At 37.6% G+C, this 21,625-nt stretch overlaps 1 protein-coding gene across 1 annotated transcript; it reads right to left on the bottom strand.

The window, feature by feature from the left end:
* Positions 1–1,730: 1,730 nt before the first annotated feature.
* TPH1 (tryptophan hydroxylase 1) lies at positions 1,731–18,299 on the bottom strand. The gene is made up of 10 exons (XM_068555206.1): positions 18,183–18,299; positions 13,982–14,165; positions 11,983–12,083; positions 9,051–9,118; positions 8,709–8,905; positions 6,238–6,373; positions 5,390–5,516; positions 3,578–3,673; positions 2,418–2,551; positions 1,731–1,905 (listed from the first exon to the last, which is right to left on the bottom strand). The coding sequence occupies exons 1-10, from the start codon at positions 18,297–18,299 to the stop codon at positions 1,731–1,733; spliced, it is 1,335 nt and encodes a 444-aa protein (XP_068411307.1).
* Between the last annotated feature and the right edge of the window lie 3,326 nt (positions 18,300–21,625).

Below are 21,625 nucleotides of genomic sequence, written 5' to 3' on the forward strand. Positions count from 1 at the left end.
AAAAATCTGAAGTAGCATGAATTATTCTTCCTAATTCTATTTCCTTGTATAACACAAGATGAGATAAATTTTTAAGAGTTTTTAAAATAATTTCCTTTGAGGCCTAAAAAGGATTAAAATACCTAGTTGTCTGTTGAAATAAAACATGTTAAATGGTATTCAATTTGACTATTAATGTGAAATAATTAAGGACACGGTCTTTAAATAGCTGATTAAGAATGGGAAATTGGCTGAAAATATGACCCTTAATACAATTAATAGAAATGAGATCACTGGGAGAGGAAACTGATGGGGCACAATATTCTGGTGATTCTGAGTTTCTTTTCGGACCTATAGAGTTTAAGATACTTGGCAGGGCTGCCATGTTGCATAACCCCATTTCATTCTAATGAATGGTGCCACAAGAAGTTACACAACATTGGCCTAATTCATGGGACATCTAGATGGAAATATCTGGCAGGCAGCTGGATGTAACGGGCAAAAACTCAAGACAGATGTCAGGGTTAGAATTGCAAATATGGGAGACATACGAAATAAGAAAGTCATGGACACGGATGACATCTCCCGTGAACAGAGAGCAGAGAGAGAAGAGGGCTAAAGACAGAAACTTGAGGAAAGTCTTCCTTTAGTGGGTGGGGGGAGGAAAGGAGCAAATTGAAGAGACACAAGCCTATCCTGGGGATTCCAGCTTTACCGCTTTATACCAAGCCTGCTCCCTGTACTACACCGCTGATACCACATAAAAGCCAGTGTTTGCAGCCTTCATTATTACAGTGTCAGTCCTAAAATGCTCTTCTTGGCTTTTCTTACACCATCTCCTCCCCATTTCCCCACACTCGACTGTCACGCCTGGCCTTCCTATTTATGGTCTCACCTTATACCTTGGAAATAAAGTGCTTGGCACTGCTTTTCCAACTTAAACTTTGCACACCTCTCATCTGTCTCAGTTTGAACTCTCCTTTTGACAACACTGTCTCCTGCTAACCTGAGGATATTCTCTGGGGCTGCATGTCGGAGTTCAAGGCCTTGCAAGTTCCCTTTGGCCTCTTGAGTAGGACAGATAATGTAAAACATATGCAATGCCACAGAAAGAAAAGAGTTTCAAGGAGGATGGTCACTCGGGCAGGGGCTCCCTAGTGCCTTCAAAATAAAGTCACAAATTCTTCACCTGGACTTAAGGATTATACTCCAATCAACCTTTCTAGACTTAGATACTCCTTTTTCCCTACAAGACACTACACTTGAAAATAGACTATTTGCTCTTTACCAGGTATGTTTCATATGCAAAGGCCTCTCTGCTTTTGCTCAGGCTAGCAGCAGAGACAGCTGATCCCCTATTAAATTTGGGCATGTGAATGTGACCAAGCTTGGCACAAATTCAGTTATAAGTAAGCTATTGTAGAAATAAGAGAATCTTAAGTAACAATATGGATCAGCTCCATAGTAACCACCAAGGTATTTTAAGTGATCATCAAAGTCATTTTACTCAAGAAGAACTGGGGAAAATAAAATTAGGCTATACTTCACTAAAGCTGTTACCAAAAGAAAAAAAAAAGTAGTGGCTAGAGTATCCAGGTACACATTTTCAAAGACTAATGGTCCATTAAGGAATGGGAATAGAGAATATTGTTTGGCTGCTGTTCCTCCACAACCAGGTCATCAAGCAAAGCAACAGTTGGCCCACAGGCCTCTGAATGCTCAGATGCTTTCGGGATTAGGACTGGCAACTGTCAGATGCTCAGCTGCCTGCTGACTTTAGCAAGGGCATCACTGACAACATCAAGCTCATGCTGCAGCTCATTCATGGCACTGGTTATGCTCTTGGTGTCCTTCAAGATCTGAATACTCCGTGTATACGGATTATACTTCACTCCAAATGGACGCCTGATTGTTTTGGTAAATTCTCTATTTAAGAAAACAAATATGAGGCAATCAATTTCTAGGGAGAAAATGATAAAAACCAAATACTGTCCGTTAGTCTAAAAATTAACATATCTAAATCTTGTGTATACTTCAAGTCCTTTCTCAAATGCCATTAAGCTTTCCCTGTTCCCCTAGCTGGAATGAATTGCTCCTGAATAAAATGCAGAACAGTGTTTCATCTGTATCTCTTTAAGGCTTCCTAGTTGTTATATAGTAATTTGCATACAGTTTATTTTTCCTATTAGATTATAAACTCTCTGATAGGAAGGAATAGGAAGTAACCAATTTCTCAGTGTATCTGATTCATATTTGCAACACTGAACATCATTATAAACAACACACCCTAAATATTTACTGTGAAAGAGAGATGTGTTACAGGCAAAAGGTGCCTGGTGGGCTTCTAATTATCCAGCTGCTTACTTCTGTAACTTGTTACCATTATTGGACCTATCTTTTGCAGAGGAAAATTAAGGCATGAGGAAGATATACTTTACCTCATCTTCTCCTTTGCATCTTCAAAGCTTTCAGATACAAAGTAGACATCCTGAAAAGTTGTGATGAGACACTCCTGTTTGCAGGTAATCTTAGGATCAAAGGGCTTTACTTTCGCATGTCCAGAAAGTGCGTGCTAGAGGAAGAAGAGTCAGTGAATCAAAGGATACTATCTATTTTCATGATCACATTCTACACACAACTGCCAGAGCCAGCAAAACAAATGGCTTGCTACTCCCTATAAATGCCCCAAGACCACTCCATTGTTCTAACACTCTTCTCCATGTAGGAGGTACCCAAGGATCTTTATTTATTTATTCTTGCATTATGGCATCTGCTTTCTACCCTGCACTAGTTATTCCCATACATGACTTGTACCCACCAGCAGGTGGTAGGCTCCTTGAGAGAAAGACTGTACCGTGGACAATATTTCATGCACATCCACCACTCAACAAACATAAGTTCATTCCTTTATTGGATAAGTAATACATCTCAAAGAATTCCCTAGAAATTACTGAAGTTGTTGCTAGCACACCAAAAATGGTGAGGAAACAGCAAGACTTTGTTGTAAAATACTTTTTTATTTAAAAGATACAACTACATTCTGAATAGTTATCTATATCTATTCAGAAAACTTAGGAAATAGAGAAAAATGCCTCTTAGGTAATGTTTACTGCCACCCCAAGTATTTTCCACAGTAAGCTCTTATTGAGATCCAGAAACTAGGGCTTCCCTGGTGGCACAGTGGTTAAGAATCCGCCTGCCAATGCAGGAGACGTGGGTTCAAGCCCTGGTCTGGGAAGATCCCACATGCCGCAGAGCAACTAAGCCCATGTGCTACAACTACTGGGCCTGCGCTCTAGAGCCCACGAGCCACAACTACTGAGCCCGTGTGCCACAACTACTAAAGCCCACGCACCTAGAGCCTGTGCTCCACAACAAGAGAAGCCACCACAATGAGAAGCCTGTGCACCACAACAAAGAGTAGCCCCCGCTCGCCACAACTAGAGAAAGCCCGCGCGCAGCAACGAAGACCCAAGGCAGCCAAAAATAATAAATAAATAAATAATAAAAATAAATTAATTAAAATCCAGAAACTATTTCAGGTCGTATCAATTACATTAAGTGACTACGGTTATGTGCAAAGATTTACAGCTCTTACTTTGAGTTCACTGATGGAAGAAAGTAAGCCGGCACCGAAGACTCTTAGCTGTCCCTCTTGTTTACATAGACCAAACTCCACAGTGAAGAAGTAGCACTGCAAAAGGACATCAGTATTACTTTCACATCCTGAAGGACTCAATTTAAAACAAATTACAACTCTTAGTCACTGACCCAAAGTACCCTGGAATAAAATCCAAGACCCCCAGGATAGCTCACAAGTATTTCTACAATCTGGCCGCGTTCCAAACCAGACTTCTCAAACTTTTGTTCCCAGAACTCTTATATACTCTTAAAAATTACTGAGGAGGGACTTCCCTGGTGGTCCAGTGGGTAAGACTCCACACTCTCAATGCAGGGGCCCGGGTTCGATCCCTGGTCGGGGAACTAGATCCTGCATGCATGCCTCAACTAAGAAGTCCGCATGCCGCAACTAAAGATCCCACGTGACGAAACGAAGATCCCGTGTGTGGCAACTAAGACCCAACACCGCCAAAATAAATAAGTAAATAAATAAATAAATATTTTTAAAAAGTTACTGAGGACCCCAAAGACCTTTTGTTTATGTGGGATAGAGCTAGCTATATTTACCATATTAAAAATGTAAACTGAGAAAAATTTAAATGTTTACTAATTAATGTCAAAATTATAATAAACCATTTTGTGGTAACACAAATAACATTTTAATCAAAAGTAACTATATTGTACAAAAAAACGGTAAGAAAAGTTACATTGTTTTATATTGTCACAAATCTTTTTAGTGTCCGGATTGATATTATTTAATGTCTGGCTGGAAAACAGATGGATTCTCACATCTGCTTCTGTATTAAACCTGTCACAATAGGTTGTTTTGGTTCAAGTATGTGGAGAGAAGTCAGCCTCACACAGATAAGTAGTTGGAAGAGGGTTGAATATTGTAATAGCCTTCTCAGATAATAGTGGCTATTCTTCTTTGACACAACATCAAAACTCAACAAGTGGTAGTTTCTTAAAGTACAGCTGTAATGTGGAATCTAAAACCATATCAATGAACTCTGTCTCTCACATTAAAATCCACTCTGCATTTTGAAAGGATCTTTTACTCAAGGACCCTGTGGGGTCCCCAAACCACAATTTGAGGGCACTGTTCTAACCATCTAGCCTATTTCACACCACCTCCCCGACCCTCACACACTCTGCTCCAGCTTCTTATCATTTCCCCAGGTACACCAAGCACCTCCTGTCTTTCCTTGTGTGCCCTCATCCTGAGATGCTCTTCCTTCTTTTCCTGGCAGGTGAAAACATTACTCATCTTCCCAGGGCTGGTCCAGATGTTCATCTTCCATGAAACCTTCCCCAGGCAGTTCTCTGCACTCCCAGAGCACCCTGCCTGAGCTTCTCTACAGACCTCCTCTCATTCTAACATAAGTGTCTGTGTATAAGTTCCTTGAAGGTGGGAGCCAGGCCTTATTCATCTTTGTATTTCCAGCATGTTTTGTACCTAGTGCTCAAAAATATTTTTAGCATTATTTTTAGGGAACCTATCATTTTTACTAAAAAAAGAAGGTATACCAACTGTTAACATTATTGTATTCTAGTGTTCTCTGTTTCTCTGCCTTTTTTTTTTTTTTTTAAAGCTCAGGTCTTCTTTGGATAAGCCTTAAATTTTTACATCTTCCTTTAATTTTATTTAAATTATTTAAATTAAATTAAATATGAGCAAAGACAAATTTTCTAATGCTCATCTTGAGTAGGTACTTTTAAACTACACAAATACCCACATCCCACCCCAGTTAAAGATTACTGATCTATACAGCTATTTCCAGATTTATACCGTTGCCAGTTTTTGAACAGCCTCTTCTGAAGCTCCAAGAGAAGCCAGGCCAATTTCTTGGGAGAACTGAGCAAAACTAGGTTCAGCCAAAAGGGGGACATGACCCAAGAGTTCATGGCAGGTATCTCTGAAAAAGAGGTACAAGTTGTCACACTGTGACATTTAACATAAATGCATAATCAACCATTCAATCAAATCAAAACCTGATCTTACTTTTATTCAAATTGATCAGGTGGTATTACTTTGGAAATGGACCACAAAGGACACTATTACAGTAAAGGAACTATTTTGGTTCAAAACCTTGGCCACTCACAAACACACGTATGTAAGTTCATACAAATACGCACAGACATCCACATGTCAATCCCCCCAACCCCCAAACCAGGTCTCTGCTCAAATGTGACCTTCTCAGTCAGTCCTTCTCTGATCACGCTTTTCAAAATAGAAACACCCACCCACACACAACTCTGTCCTCTTTCCCTACTTTATTTTTCTCCATGGCACTTATAACCATCTGAATTATATATATATATATATATATATATATATATATATTTACTTGTTTGTTTATTATCTATATCTCCCATTGGAATATAAGCTCTATGAAGGCAGGAAAGTTTGATTTTTTTCAGTCTTACATCCCCTATGCTTAGGACAGCACTTGGCACCTAATAGGTTGTCAATTAACAATGGTAATAATAATGGTTAACATGTATAGAGCATGGAACATGTATTACATGCCAGGCACCATTCAAAATACTTTACATGTGCTAATTCGCTTGATCCTCACAAAAAATCATGACGTAGGTACCATATTGATGGATGGATGCTGCAGTAGAAGTACTTACGGCTCTGGGGTATAGAGGGGATCTGAACTGTGTCTCACATACTGTGTGCAGTGAAAAACTCGAAAGGCTAAACCTGATAAGAAATCTCTTGGTGATAAGTAACCAGCCACAGGACGGATGGAAAAACCTGTGCGCTCTGCAAAGCAAAGGAGAAAATCTTCACTAGAATAGACTATTTACTGCAACATTTTAATTCTGCCAGTGGCACGAGGTAACACTTTGAGAGAGAACATGAAACTAAAATGTATCATACATGCACTTCAGGGAAGTCATAATTATTAAGCACTTACCATGGCCAGGCAATGGGTTAGATTTTTTACACATCACATGTCCTTTCATATTTACAATATGAGTTAAAGTTTAGTCTCCTCATTGTGACAAGTATAAAACTAAGGCTCAGAGACTCAGTAATGTGCCCAAGGCCACACAGTAGATGATAAAGGTAGGATGAGAACCCAAGCCTTACACTACACCTTGCTGTCTCCCTGAAGGGCTTAGACTATCCCCTAGACAATCTTACTTTTCTTTTTTAAAAAAACTAACAAGATCTATTAATTTAGATCAGAACCATTTTTGAAACTATGTCATTTTCAGCCAGTACTACCTCTTGTAGTTTCTTTATTTTATCTAAACTGGATGGTGCTCTTTCATTCCCCAATACCTGAGTCTGCATGCCCACTGTAAAAGTCACCTTCCACTAAGCTGCAGTGGCTCTGGGGACCTCTATAAGCTCTGATCTTGTCCTTCATTTCAAACTCTCACACTCTGGTAATTCCAGTTCCACCCCAATGCTTTGTACTTGGATTCTCCCACTCCGATGGGCAAAAGAATTTTTCACAAAGATGGAAATGTTCAACATCTAGCCTATTGCTAGCCACTAGCCACATGTGGCTATTGAGCACTTGAAATGCGGCTAATGTGGCTGGGGAACTAACATTTTGATTTACATTCATTTTATTTGTTTAAACTTTTATTTATTTATTTATTTTTGGCCGCACCACGCAGCATGTGGGATCTCAGTTCCCCAACCAGGGATGGAACCCATGCCCCCTGCATTGGAAGGCAGAGTCTTATCCACTGGACCACCGGGAAGTCCCTACATTCATTTTAATTATTTAAACAACCATGGTTGTCTAGTGGCCACCATATTTGCCAGGGCAGGTAGCCCCTTCCAACTCATGTTTTGTTTGAACTGTCTTTTAATATTGGTTTCTCTCTTTGACACTTTCCCTTGAAACACCTTTAGCAACAAGCTCTGCAGCCTGCTCAAGCTCCAGACCCCAAGTGATCAGCTTTCAGTTTCGCATCTATAACAAAATATTTCCTCCAGATCGCATGCAAGTGTGATTTGATAACAACTTCTGTAGCATATGCTAGTCCATCTTTGTTAAGCCACACAAGGTCATGTGCTTTGGTTATCTGCCATTCTGAATCACTATTTTTTTTAAATCTAGTTTTTGTAGGAACCACTTATATGAGTTCTTCCCTTGTAAAAACTATATTGCCCTCTCCTGTTTAGTTCTTAGTTTTGTGTATAGTGGTTGAGGAATGAGAATTATGGACTTGAATAAATATGTATATTTTTATAACAGTCTATATAATAAATTCTAAGATAGTAATTTCAGATCATGATGGAAATAAGATAAACTCCCTTTGAGTCAAAAACATAATGCCTATTTTTTTCCCTAAGGTTCTAATCTGCTGAGATCAAAGGGGGATATTTATTTTTCTTACATATTGTAGATCCTGGAGATCACTGATCCTTTTACTTCCTATACTAGTGAGAAAAAATAAGGAAGCCTGGACCAAATAAGCATGATGAACTAAAAGGAGCAAAACTGTCCTTAGTCTTTGTTTATGCTTCTACTAACACATCGTCTTCTTTGGGAAAATGATAGAATCTTAGTGTGGAAAGGGGCTTCAGCGATCATCTACTCCAACCTTCCCGAAGGTGCCTGAATCTCCTCTATCACATCCCTGTAGTGGGTGTGGAACTTTTGCATGAACATTTCCATGGATGTGGAACTAACCATCTCATGAGCCTGTCCCATTTTCAAATGGCTCTTTTAACAGGATCTTCTCCGTTTCGAACTAAAAGTTTGCTGTTTCTATCCGACTGTCCTTTACTTCAGAGCCACATAGGAGTCCCTCTATAACATAAGACGACCTTCAAATATTTAAATAAATCTGTAAAGTCCCCTAAATTTCCAGGTTAAACACCCTGAGAATCCTTCAAATTTTATTTATATGATACATTTTCCAATCCTCTTACAATTCTGCTCACTCTCCTCTACATTTGCTCCAGGTTATGAATGTCCCTCTTCAAATGTGGTGCCTGGAGAACTGCCAGGACAGAATACAGAAAAATTCTGACCTCCCAAATAACTGGACTTTAGTCCTCTATTAAAAATTCTATTGTGATTGAAATGGAGTTCAATATTCCCCTTACAAAAAATTAATCAGTTCATTACCTTTTAAAAAGTTTGAGACATCTTCCAATTGTGGGATATTATCTTCCCGGTATCCACAGTATTTAGAAAGCAAAGGTAAGTTTTTGAGATACTCTCTGCAGGCATGGGTTGGGTAAAGTTTGTTGAGCTCTCGGAACACAGTTCCCCAGGTCTTAATCTCCTCTTCAGTGAATTCAACGTTAGGAATGGGGTCTCCACTAATGAGATAAAGAGAAGTTATCTTGAATTAGCATCCAATAAACAGTAGCACGTATCTTGTTTTCTATTTACTATATAGGCATAATTTACTCCATTTATTTCATTAGTTCAAAGTTGAATAAGTTATTTTTATAGTACACTTACTGTTTATAGTTCATAGCCAAGCCTGCAAAATACTTTCGTCTTTTACGATAGACATTGTCTTTGAAGCCCTGATAATTAAAGAAAAGTATTTAAATATGCATACTAAAAAATACTTAACAAATGATTTAGAAAACATTTCATTATTATTCAAGTGACTATATTGAAGGGCTATATAGCTGTTATTTTGAGCAAGCACTGTTCAGAAATTTATGATCATTTTTATTTTAAAGTCAACATTATATGACAGATTCATACGATAGTGGCTGCAAAGATAAAAGATACTAGAGATACAAAAATACTACAGTAGCTACAAAAATAAAATAGTTTGAGGAAAAAGAAAAGCACCACCCTAGTTAAAAATACATGGCTCTTTTCCAAGGGTGAATTTTTTCTTAATCATTTGACTACATCTTCATTTATATTTTCCTGTAATTAATAACAAAGTAGTAATTACTAATATTTGAAATCATGGCAACTGAATCTAGCCTCAGATTTTATTGCAAAATGCAGACATATTAATCATTTGCAGAAGCAGATAAAGATAAAAAATAGACAAAATAGTAACATTAGAATTTATACCTATGAAAAATATTTAAGAAAAAAATAGACAAAATAAGGCATCAAAAAGCAAATCTTAGGAGGAAATAGCCAATAATACAAAATAGGAAAGAAGGGGAGGACACTTGAAAGGAAAGAATGAGACTTGTGTGTTTAACACAGATTTACAAGTCCCTACTATGCACCTGGCCTTGTGCTGAAATTCAGAGAAACACAGCACAATCTGGGTCTTCAAGGAGTTTATTTTAACCAATTATTTTGAAACAATATGGTAAGTGCCTTATTAGAGACAGGCACAAAATACCACTTGAACTCAAAAAGAAACTCATAAACCAGAGTATGCGAAGAGGGTAGTGGGGGTCAGGAAAGGGTCCCTAGCAATGACTCCTAAGCTAAAAGAGGAGTGGAGAGAGCCAGGTGGAGGAGGACAGAAAGCACAGCACCAAGGACAGCACAGAAATGAAAAACAGTATGTTGCGCCTAAGAAAATAAATGTAATGCAACGTTGCTGGAGCCTGGAGAGTGAGGTGGAGTATGGTGAAGACTAGTTACGGGTCTGCTAGTAAAGGTCTGTTTGAGAGCTTGGATTTTAGTCTTGGGGTAATTGGAAGCCATTGGGGTTTTTTTTAAAAAAAATAACAGCTTTATCAATATATAACTCACATACCTTAAAACTGACATTTTAAAGTGTACAACTTAGGGGGGTTTAGGATATTCACAGTGTTGTGCAACCACCTCCACCATAATTTCAGAACATTTTATCACACTGAAAAAAAACACCCTACTCATTCGCAGTCTATCCTCATTTTCCCTCACCCCCAGCCCTGGCAACCAGTAATCTACTTCCTGTTGCTATGAATTTGCCGGTTCTGGATATTTCATGTAAAAGAAATCACACGATATATGGCCTTTTGTGACTGGCTTCTTTCACTATCACAGTGTTTTCAAGGTTCACCCCTGTTGTAGCATGTTGAGTAATTCATGCTTTTTTTATGGCCATTAATATTCCATGTTGGGGACATACCATGCTTTACTTATCCATTCACCAGTGGATGGATATTTGCGTTGTTTCCACTTTTTTGCTACTATGAATAATGCTTCTATGAACATTTGTGTAGAAGATTTTGCGTGGACTTATGTTTTCAATTTTCTTAGATCTGTACTGAGGTACCATTGGTGGTTTTTAGGCACAAGAGGGATAACGGTCACACTGAGGCTTTAGATCGTTCTAGTGACTATGAGGAGGACAGGTTTGAGGTGGCAAGGCTGGAGGCAGGAAGACCAGTTAAGGGATGTGGTAGTAAGAATAAACAAGGAACAAATTAAAGAAATATTTTGGAGGTGAAAATCAGCAGGACTTGGTAGTAGGTCAGTAAAACTGATTTACACACCTTTCCGTAAACATGCCCCAGATTTTCTTGCCTCTGAACCTTTGCTCATTTGGCAATGAACTGTCCTTCCTCTCCATCTCTTTCCTGCCAAAATTCTTTAAGGCCAAGTTAACGAGGTTGCCTTTCTCTGACCTCTTCAGCTAGAAGTGTTTACTCTCTTGTGTATATCTCAAAGCAGTCTGTCCATGCCACTTAGCACACTTTTCATATTTAAATCTTGTATGTGTGTTTATATATATGTGTGTGTGTGTGTGTGTGATTTACTTTTTCAACTTGACTAGAAGCTCCCAGAGGGCAGGTACAGCAAATTATTAATTCCAATACTTACTCAATAAGATATTATAGAATAAATGGATGGATCGGCTGGGGGTTGTCTAAGGCAGTATACGGTCACATTCACACAGCTAATAAGTGGTAGAAGCTAGATTAAATCCCTGGTCTGTGCGACTCTACTGCTGACTCTCTTCTCTCCTCCCCTCCTAGGATCCTAGAGCTCCATAAGAAGTCCTAATGCTCTAGACTTACTAATTCTGCAACTCATGCCTGTACTGTATCCCATATGATTTTCCAAGGAAACAGCTTCCTAATTCATCAACTGCATAATAAACCAATTATGCTGGGCAGTGTGGGTGATGATTTTCCCCTTCCTATCTTTACTCCCCTCTCCAATAGCCCATGCCCATTTTGATAGAAACCGACTGCAGATACGGTGTTCATTGTAGTGTAATTCTTGGAATAGCTCTTAGTGATAAGAATTCCAGGCATGATACAGATGTTTTGGAGCCAATGAAATTGGATGCTCTTCAGTCACTTGGTTTCAAGTCCACCAACATGAAGGACTAATAACACTTCCTGAAACCCAGATTAATCAAGATCCTATTTAGTCTAGAATAAGCACTTTCTCCAGAAAAGAAAAATAATACCCTTAATTTTTTAGTTTGCTTTAAATTATTTTCATGAAAATATTTATGTAAAATATTTACAGGATGGTCAGCATCCAGTTCGGATCCATACATCAGAACTCTGTTAGCACAATGGTCCAGGTCAGAAATCTTCTTTGGAAACCAAGGAACAGTTTCCATACCTGAAAAATACAAAAAACAGTAACAGTTGAAGAGACCATCTTAAATTAGGCAATAAAGAAGAAGAAATTAAGAGAGTCATAAATGCATTTGGATGAGATTTTTAATTTTAGCTTGTACGTTGAGGCACAATGTATACAAGTAAATTGGTCTAGTTTTAATAAGTAAATCTTATTCAAAGTTTTTGAGTTTAAAAATATTTTGAGCCTTAATTTCCTAAGCATTGCAGAAATGATGTACTTTAGTAATAGACCAAAAGTTCAAAAAAATTTAAGCTACATATTTAGCTAGCCTTAAAAAGTAAGGCTAATTTTTAATTAGCAAATTTAATTAAAACTCTGAATGTTTATTTTTGTTGATTAAAAGGATCCTAGAGATCATTTATGTCTTTGCCACTTTGATCTTCTCACTATCCCTCATACATACACGCTCTCCTAAAACTCTGAGTTTTTGTGAATGCTGGTCTTCTCCCTGGAATACCTATCCCATGCCACATCCTGCTGCACCTCATCCTTCTGTTTTCTTGAGAATATCCTTCTCCTCCTTCAGGACCCAAATCAAATAAGCCTTCCCTGACCCTGTAGGTGGCGCTAATTCTCTATCATCTGGGTTCCCATGACTATGACTCCAATTCTCTGAAAGCTTTTACTATGTTTTACTATAATGTATCTGCATATGGCTGTCTTACAGAAAAGAATGGGAACGACTCCAGGGTAGGACTATTTCTTTTTGTATCCCCATTTCTTAGTAGAAATATCTGATACAAGTTGGTGTTCCCTAAAAATCAGCTGAACCATTTAGACTCTATAAAACTCTTCATTTTATAGATGGGGTAACCAAAGTCCAGAGAGGTGAAGTAACTTATCCAAGATCATTCATCTCTAATGGAACAGAGAGGACTAGGACTCAATTCTTCTTGCTCCAGTTTAATGCTCTAACATACCCAGAAGTGATAATCAAGAGATTTAGCAACAAAACAACAGAGGCACCAATCACTCAAAATAGACACAAGCAGAGTCCCAGGCTCCTGCTCTACCAGGTGTTAATCCTCTAGTTGTTTGTGGTGGGCATAGGACTCCTAGGGGAGAACTGGGGGCACATGGGTTTCAGGCATGGTGAGGAGCACTTAAGGGACTCAGGGGAAAAGCTATCTGCCAGCCAGACGTGGACGTAGAATCTTGATATTTTAATACCTTATACAGCCATATGAATACATAACAGATGAATATCAGCCCTGATTACACCCAAATATTGTGACATAATCTGAAGGGATTATTTTAAATTGAGTACCATATATAAAATGTGACTGATTTATCCATTTGTCTCTTGCCCCAAGTAAACTGCAAGGATTTTTTCACAGTAGAAGATTTTAGATTATCTCTGTGCTACCTGAGTATCTGAAAACTTAGAAGCTTTCCATTTGGTTTTGGTGGAAGTGAGGACAAGGAAGAATGTTGTATTGCATATATAGAGTATTTCACATCATAGTTGTCAGTAATTGTCAACATTCTCAACAAATTCAAATGTTCACTTAATATCTGCTAGGTATCTGCCCTGTAAGAGTTACTAAGTGCTCAGGGATTGTGAATTGGAGGTTTGTGAAATCAAGAAATGCCTGATGATTTGGAAATTGAGATAACAATGGATTTCTAACTATTCTAAATTCTTTCTTGTACTCAAGTTTTCCTTTTCACTTCTCTCGCCCTTGATAAAATGTTGCTTTATAATTTTTCTTTAGCATTTTGAGCAATTACATTTTGTATCTTCTTCATTATCAGATTGTAAGCAATTTGAATAGACAGTGTTTTATTTTTACTTTCATGACTTCAAGCTAAACATAAGATAGGACACACATTATGAACTTAATCTTCTGAGTAGTATTTTCACTTTTCAAACTTACCATCTGCCTTCACAGTAAAATTATCTGGTAGATTCACAGAGAGAACATTAGTATGAGACTTCAACAGATGAAAAATATCATTCAATTGTTCTCTATTGATATCACAATCAACAAAAATCTCAAACTCTGAGTTTCTTCTCTTTGATTTTCGGGACTCAATATGTAACAGGTTCACATGCTTCTCCTGTGGAAAGCAGAGGATGAAGATTATACATGACTGCTTCAAATGGTTATAGTCTCTGAGCAGATTACTTCCATTACCACTAAAAATCAGTCTCATCACTTGTCATAATAGCCAAAGGGAAAAAAGGCTGTTTTTAGTGCCATCAACAGCAAAATAATTCCCCCTGAATATTAGGTACTATTCAAAAAAAGTTTGAAAAATTCATCACACCCTCCAGAATCTAATTAAATTAACACCAAGTAGAAAGTCCCTCAGGTTGCCAGAACTGATTGGCCTTCAAATCAAAAGACTTAGTCTCCTAGATAAAAAGAACCCTTTGAAAATTCTCACAAATAAAGGCTAGGTTTTTTTTTAAGTGATCTAGTGTTAGTCCTTTAAAAAGAAAAGTCTCCTTTGCAATAATGCATTTAATACAATTAGATGAACAGCTTGAACATGGAATATTTAATACCTCCAATATCTTAAGCTACAAACTCAGTAACCAGCTGAATCAGATTGCTACTTCTGATCTCTTCGCGTGCCAGCCTGAGCTGTGGGGTGCCATATGTGTAAACCTGTGGGGGGAAGGTATCTTCTCTTACCAATCTGGGTGCTGAGGAAAAGCCCTGGTGACATAATCATGAAACATAAGAACCAGTTACCCAACAGTTTTCTTCATCTAAAAAACGAGAAAGTTAGAGTAGATGATCTCCAATACTAACCAGATGAATCTAAATTAACTTAGTGAACACCTGTGTAGCCAAGTAATGGCTGTGAAGTATACAAAGAAGGGCAAGACGTACAAGTAGTTTACAATCTAGTTGACTAACACATGAAAGACTAAGAGAAAATACAAATAGTGAGTGTTCAGGCGCAGAAGATTTTCAGAAACGGGAAAAAACATCAGGAGTTTGAGAAGGTAGAAGGTTCTATGGAGCAGATAGGAACTGAGATGAGTCTTAAAAAATAGATAGAATAGGAAGACAAAGGGAAGAAGTAAGATTCCAAACAGGAGGAACTTGTATGAGCAAAGGTAAGAATAAGATAATTATCAGGGAACATTAACTTGATAAATAAGAAAGGAGAGTGAATGTCAGGGATGTTGGGAAATTGGAATAGGCAGCGTTTATCCTGGAATGTAGACTATCATGGAATCAATACAAGAGAGCCAGTTATAAAATATATTGGAATTGATCAGGAGTAAAGGAGAGTTTTATTGAATCTATTTCTTATGAATTTTTAGAATAAGAGTACATTCATAAATATTTTCCAAATGATGACTTGAATAAATATAAAGCTATAAATTATGTTTTTGGAGAAAAAGACACAAAATGTCAATTCTTCCTAAAGTAATCTAAAATTGAGTGCTATCAAAATGAAAAACTTGATGGAATTTGGTGAGGAAATGTAATTAAATAACTTAAAAGTTATTTAGCTTCTTTTCTTCTTACCTGGAAGAAAAGTTTAGTCAAGAAGGTCTAGGAAAATTCAGGTAGAGTTAAAGTAACAAGTGAGACATTCCTTATCAGATATTTCAATTACAGCAACAGAGGCACAGAGAGGTTAAGCAGTTTGCCCAAACGCACACAGCTAATCAGTGTAAGAGCTGGAATTCAAACTCAGGCTGTCTAGCTCCATAGTCTATACCCTTAAAAACTATGTTGTAATCCTGTTGTACGAGAAAAGAAGAGTCAGAATAATGGATAATATGGCTCTTCTTTGAACAAGATTTACATCATCTTCATAATGAAAACACTGAAGACTGATATAGCCAAAAAACTGGGGCATAACTACGTTGTGAAGATGGGGGGAAGGGAAGTTGAGGGGCCACTGGAAAGCGAGCTGTGCCAAGGAGGCTAACCCTTCACTTCCGCTGGAGAAAATCAATAGGTAATATCTACAAACGGAAAAACCAAGGAATAGCAGCAGAATAAGTATATTGTTTATAAATATGGACACTACTACGAGAAAATATAATTAAAAGCGTTGAAGATGGTTGCCCCCTATAGGCAGAGGATAAGTAAAAATAGGTGGATTCACGCCCACAACACCATTGCAGCAGTCAGAAGAACGAATGACATGGATATGTAGCAGCATGGTAGGTCTTCAAAACACAGTGCTGAGTACAAGAAAAAGTGTATGTACAATAACATTTATATAAATTACCAATCCATGCACATGCAAAAACTCAACATAGATTCTAAGTAACATAAAAAACAATTCAGTGTGTAGATCAAACGTATCAGAGCAGTTGTCTATCAGAAGAGAGAAATGGAGATGGAATAAAACAGGAGGAAGCTGTATCCATCAGTGATGACAGTGTCCACGTGATTTAAGGAGTGTGATTAGCTCAACCCTCTGCACCTAGGTCAACATAAAAATTAAATGGAATTTAGGAATGAAGAGAGATGAAGCAGAAGACTGCTATTTTCTTTATAAGCTTTATAGTGTGGGGTTGACTTTTTAAACCATGCACAAGTATTATTTGATGAAAGACAAAATAAAAAAGAAAGTTGATGGAAGAAATATAGGTATACTATTTAAAGACTCCAAGGTAATCAAAAGAAGAGCTTGCAGTAATCACGTAATTATCAAATATGGGGAGGAGAAGGAGGAAGAAGGAACAGAAGTATCAGTATCAGTATCATTCACAATAGAGAGTAAATAAGTATCATGTAAATTGATAATTCAGAGAGATCAGGACAATATTTAGACATTATAAATTCACCACTAAAAGAACTAAAGAACAGAAATAGTTAAAAGAGATTGCCTCTAGGGAGTGGAACTGAGGTGCTGGGTAAAAAACTGGTGCTTTTTATCACAAACTCTTCTAGACTATTTGTTATATTTAGAATTTTAAATTCTTTGAAATATTATTTTCAAACTGCTATTTAATAGTATATCATATGGATATAAATCTGATTTCTAAATAGCTAACATTTATTGATAATTTACTTTGAACTATCCTAAGCACTTGAAATATATTAATTTTATTAGTTCTCACAGTGACCCTGTGAGGTAGGTAGGGCCCTCATTTTATAGATGCTAAGGTGAAACGCAGAGAGGCTAATTAATTTGCCCACCATCACACAGCCAATAAGTGACAGAGCAAGGATTTGAACTCAGGTGGCCTGCCTTCAGAGCCTACAAGCTTAATACCAATGATGTTCTAGTAGTATAATTTAACCTGTCCCATACCTTAGGACAAGTAGTTTGTTTATAATTTTTTAATTCCTATAAATAAATCTTTGTGTCTCTTAAACTGGGTTAGGTCTCCCAGTTCAATGCTATCATAGTACCTGGTACTTCTCTTTCAGGTCAGTTTACACACACGTAATCATTTGTTTACTGAAATTATTTGTTTAGTGTCTGTCTTCTCCACTAGATTATACACAACCGTGAGGGCTGGAACTGTGTCTGCTTTGTTAGGGTACACACCTTCATATCTAGCAGGACACGCTGCACTTAGTAAGTACTCAGTAAAAATTCCTGTTCTAACTGACTGACCCTGATTTCCTTAGGATAGATTTATGGAAGTAAAATTACTGGGTCAAAATATGTGAACATTTTAAACTCACAATACATATTACCAGATTGTTTCCCTACACATCACATCAATTTTCCCTCACACTAAAGGTGTATTTAAGGGCCAAATGCATTGAAGCTTTGACAGTAGGGAGTAGTATAATTGTAGAATCTTTGTTATTTTGCTATATAAAAAAATAGCATTTAATATATTATTAATGTACCATTAAATAATATCATTAAAATTTCAATATTTCATTTAATTAAAATAAAATTAAAATTTGCTTCTTCAAAATCTGTAAAGTGAATCTTTCCTCCCCCATTTCTTAATTAGTTATTTGTACCTCCTCTTCTATAAATTGTTTGTATCCTTTGCCCATTTGATAGAATCGAGCAGTATTTTAGAAATGTAAGTGTTTAAAACATTTCTGTAGTCCACCTCTGAAGAATTTACAAATAATCTTACAGACCCATTTTATAACAGTTTTATGCAGAAATACAGAGACTGCTTACCTGGAAGATTTTCAGTGCTTTTATAAGTCCTCCAACTTCATTCTTTAAGGAAAAAATGAGAGTTGCTCTTCCCTTTTCTAAGGAAAGATCTTTGTTTTCCTTATTGTCTTCAATCATGATGAATTTGGTGTACGTCTCTAAAAATAAAGTATGAAAATAGAAAGTTCTAAAAAAAAAAAGTTGTACAATGTAGACAATATTTGGTAGCATAGATAATATTTGAAACTCAGACAATATCTGATAACATTAACCAAGTTTTAGTTTCCTAACCTGTAAAACATGGATGTACATATATACTTTGCAAAACTGTAATGAGACCACAATAAGCTAAAACATTGCCTAGCATGTGCCTAGAATATAAAAGGCATACAATACATGTTAGTAATTTTCTTTTTTTTCTAATCCAATCCTTTCAGGGCATGACTCAAGCCCATGGGTTTCTTGCAGTCTTCCTGACTGTTGTGGCCCGAACTGGGCACTCTTTCTGTATGAAAGCCTACCTCCTCTCCCCTTACAATTTTAGCACTTTATTATACTGGGTCTTATTTTTAGTTTCAGATGTACAACATAGCGATTCAATATTTTTATAGATTATATTCCATTTAAAGTTATTATAAAATATTGGCTATATTCCCTGTGCTGTACAATATAATCCTTGTAGCTTATCCATTTTATACATAGTAATTTGTACCTCTTAATCTCCTACCCCTATTTTGCCCCTTCATCCTCCTCTCTCCCCACTGGTAACCACCAGTTTGTTTTCTATATCTGTAAGTCTGATTCTTCTTGTTATATTCATTCACTTGTTTCATTTTTTAGATTCCACATATAAGTGATAACATACAGCATTTGTCTTTCTCTGTCTGACTTATTTCACTAAGCATAATACCCTCTGGGTCCATCCATGTTGTTACAAATGTCAGAATTTCATTCTTTTTTATGGCTGTGTGATATTCCATTGTGTGTGTGTATATATATGTATGCATATATATGCACGTATACATACACACATTTTCTTTATCCCTTCATCTGTTGATGGACACTTAGGTTGCTTCCATATATTGGCTATTATAAATAATGCTGCTATGAACACTGGGATGCATGTATCTTTTTGAATTAGTGTTTTCACTTTCTTTGGGTATAAACCCAAGAGGAATTTCTGGATCATATGGTAAGTCTATTTTTAGTTTTTTGAGGAACATCCATACTGTTTTCCATAGTGGCTGCACCACTTTACATTCCCACCAACAGTGCAGAAGGGTTACCTTTTCTCCACATCCTTGCCATTTGTTCATTGTGTTTATACTGGGTCTTGAATGGCTTCCCCAAATGTGTCACTCATATATGTGACATGTCTTCTAACAAGACAGCAAGCTTCTTCAGAACAGGGACAAGGCCTCCTATTTCATTTGTAAATTTAAGAGCCTGGACAGCTCTGGACACAGGTGGAGTAGAAGAATAGCTGCTAGCCCAGAGAATTCTGGTTCCATGTAAGTATCTACTTTCTCTCTGACTGTGGAATCCCCTAGGCCATTGGCCCTGAAGCCTTTTTAGTATTGGCCTACAAGTGCCAAGTGTGTCTGTGTGTGTGTGTGTGCGTGTGTGTGTGTGTTGGGGGAAGTGAGGATTTTTTTTCCTTTTTTAAATTTTTTATTTATTTTTTTATTGGAGTATAATTGCTTTACAATGTTGTGTTAGTTTCTGCTGTACAGTGAAGTGAATCAGCTATATGTATACATCTATCCCCTCCCTCTTGGACCTCCCTCCCCACCCCCATCCCACCCATCTAGGTCCTCACAAAGCACCTAGCTGAGCTCCCTGTGCTATACGGCAAGTTCCCACTAGCTATCTATTTTACACATGGTACTGTATTTATGTCAAACCTAATCTCCCAATTCATCCCACCCTCTCCTTCCCCCCATGTCCACACGTCCGTTCTCTATGCCTGCATTTCCATTCCTGCCCTGCATATAGGTTCATCTGTACCATTTTTCTAGATTCCACATATATGCATTAATATACGATATTTGTTTTTCTCTTTCTGACTTACTTCACTCTATAGGACAGACTCTAGGTCCATCCACATCTCTACAAATGAGCCAGTTTTGTTCCTCTTTATCGCTGGGTAATATTCCATTATACATATGTACCACATCTTCTTTATAGGGGAGGTGAGGATATTGTGGGGGATAAATGTAGGGTATGGTAACTTTGTACTGGTGACTCTCAATTGAGAAATAGATACTTGAGAAGTAAGATTTGGATTAATAAATGAAAACAGCATATTGAAGATTTATGGTTATTAGTTTTCTTTGGGTTATTAATTCTCCCTAATTGCCCAGTTTCATGTTGTTGTTCTAGTGGAGTTAACCTTTAACAACTTAAATTGACATAACTGATCTCACTGCCTTCCACCTGCTCTCATGCGTTGATCCAAGCCTGTAGAGCAGGTATAGTAGGATGGCGAGGGCTTGAAGCCAGATAGACTGTGTTCCAGTCCCCTGCAGTTCAAATTTCCCTTACTGGTGGAAGCCTTCCCTGACCCACCCCCCCCCCCACAAGTCAACCCCTAGTGTTGGTTCTCATGGCACCAGATACTTCCCATTCATAATAACAGTCGCAGGTGCAGCTGTAGCTCTGTATATGGTTGTGTCTGTCTCTTCAACTAGCCTGTGTGCTCTGTGGGGGCAGAGATCACGTATGCTTTTATGCACCATTGTGAGTACCTAGCACAGTCTCTGCACATAACAGGGACTGGATAGATGTCACTGAATGAATAAATGAAGGAAAGACTGATTACAGACATGGTCCCTACCCTCAGGGAATTAAAAGTCTCATAGAAAGAGAATGACTGCGAAGGATAAGCACCATAACAGGGAACACAGATGGTGGCGTGATGGCAGTGGCTAGATTAATTATTCTGGTACGTGTTCAGAGGTGCTTCACTGAAGATGTGTTTGAATTAGGTCTTAAAGAAAAAGAGAGGAAAGAGTCCATGAGGAGGTGAAAGACAAAGTATGAGGAGGTGACCAACCACAGATCAATGAGGGATCATGTAGGCAAGGTAAGTGGGGCCAGATCCTTCAAAAGTCTCTGCAGTTAATGCAGAGGAGTTTGGACTTGATCTTCTATGCACATCCAAATAACCATCTCAGGACCATGGCAAGTCTGATCAAAGGCTAAATGAGAAAAGTTAGGACAAGGTAGTTTTCCATTAAGCTAAATTCCTGGCTTTGAAATGCTTTTCTATAGGATGATCAAAATGAGGAGCTTCATGAATTTCTGTCCTTCTGACCAGAGAACTATTGTGAGTTTTCTCTTTCTGCCATAAAGCCTTTTTCTTAACCCATACTGTATAACATTTGGGGTACCTTATAAGAGGCATCCCCAAGAGCCCTATCTGGCTTGATAGAGGGTATAAAGTACCAAATATGGCTCAGTAA

The sequence above is a fragment of the Eschrichtius robustus genome, chromosome 11, assembly GCF_028021215.1.
Source record: "Eschrichtius robustus isolate mEscRob2 chromosome 11, mEscRob2.pri, whole genome shotgun sequence".
Taxonomy (NCBI): Eukaryota; Metazoa; Chordata; class Mammalia; order Artiodactyla; family Eschrichtiidae; genus Eschrichtius; species Eschrichtius robustus.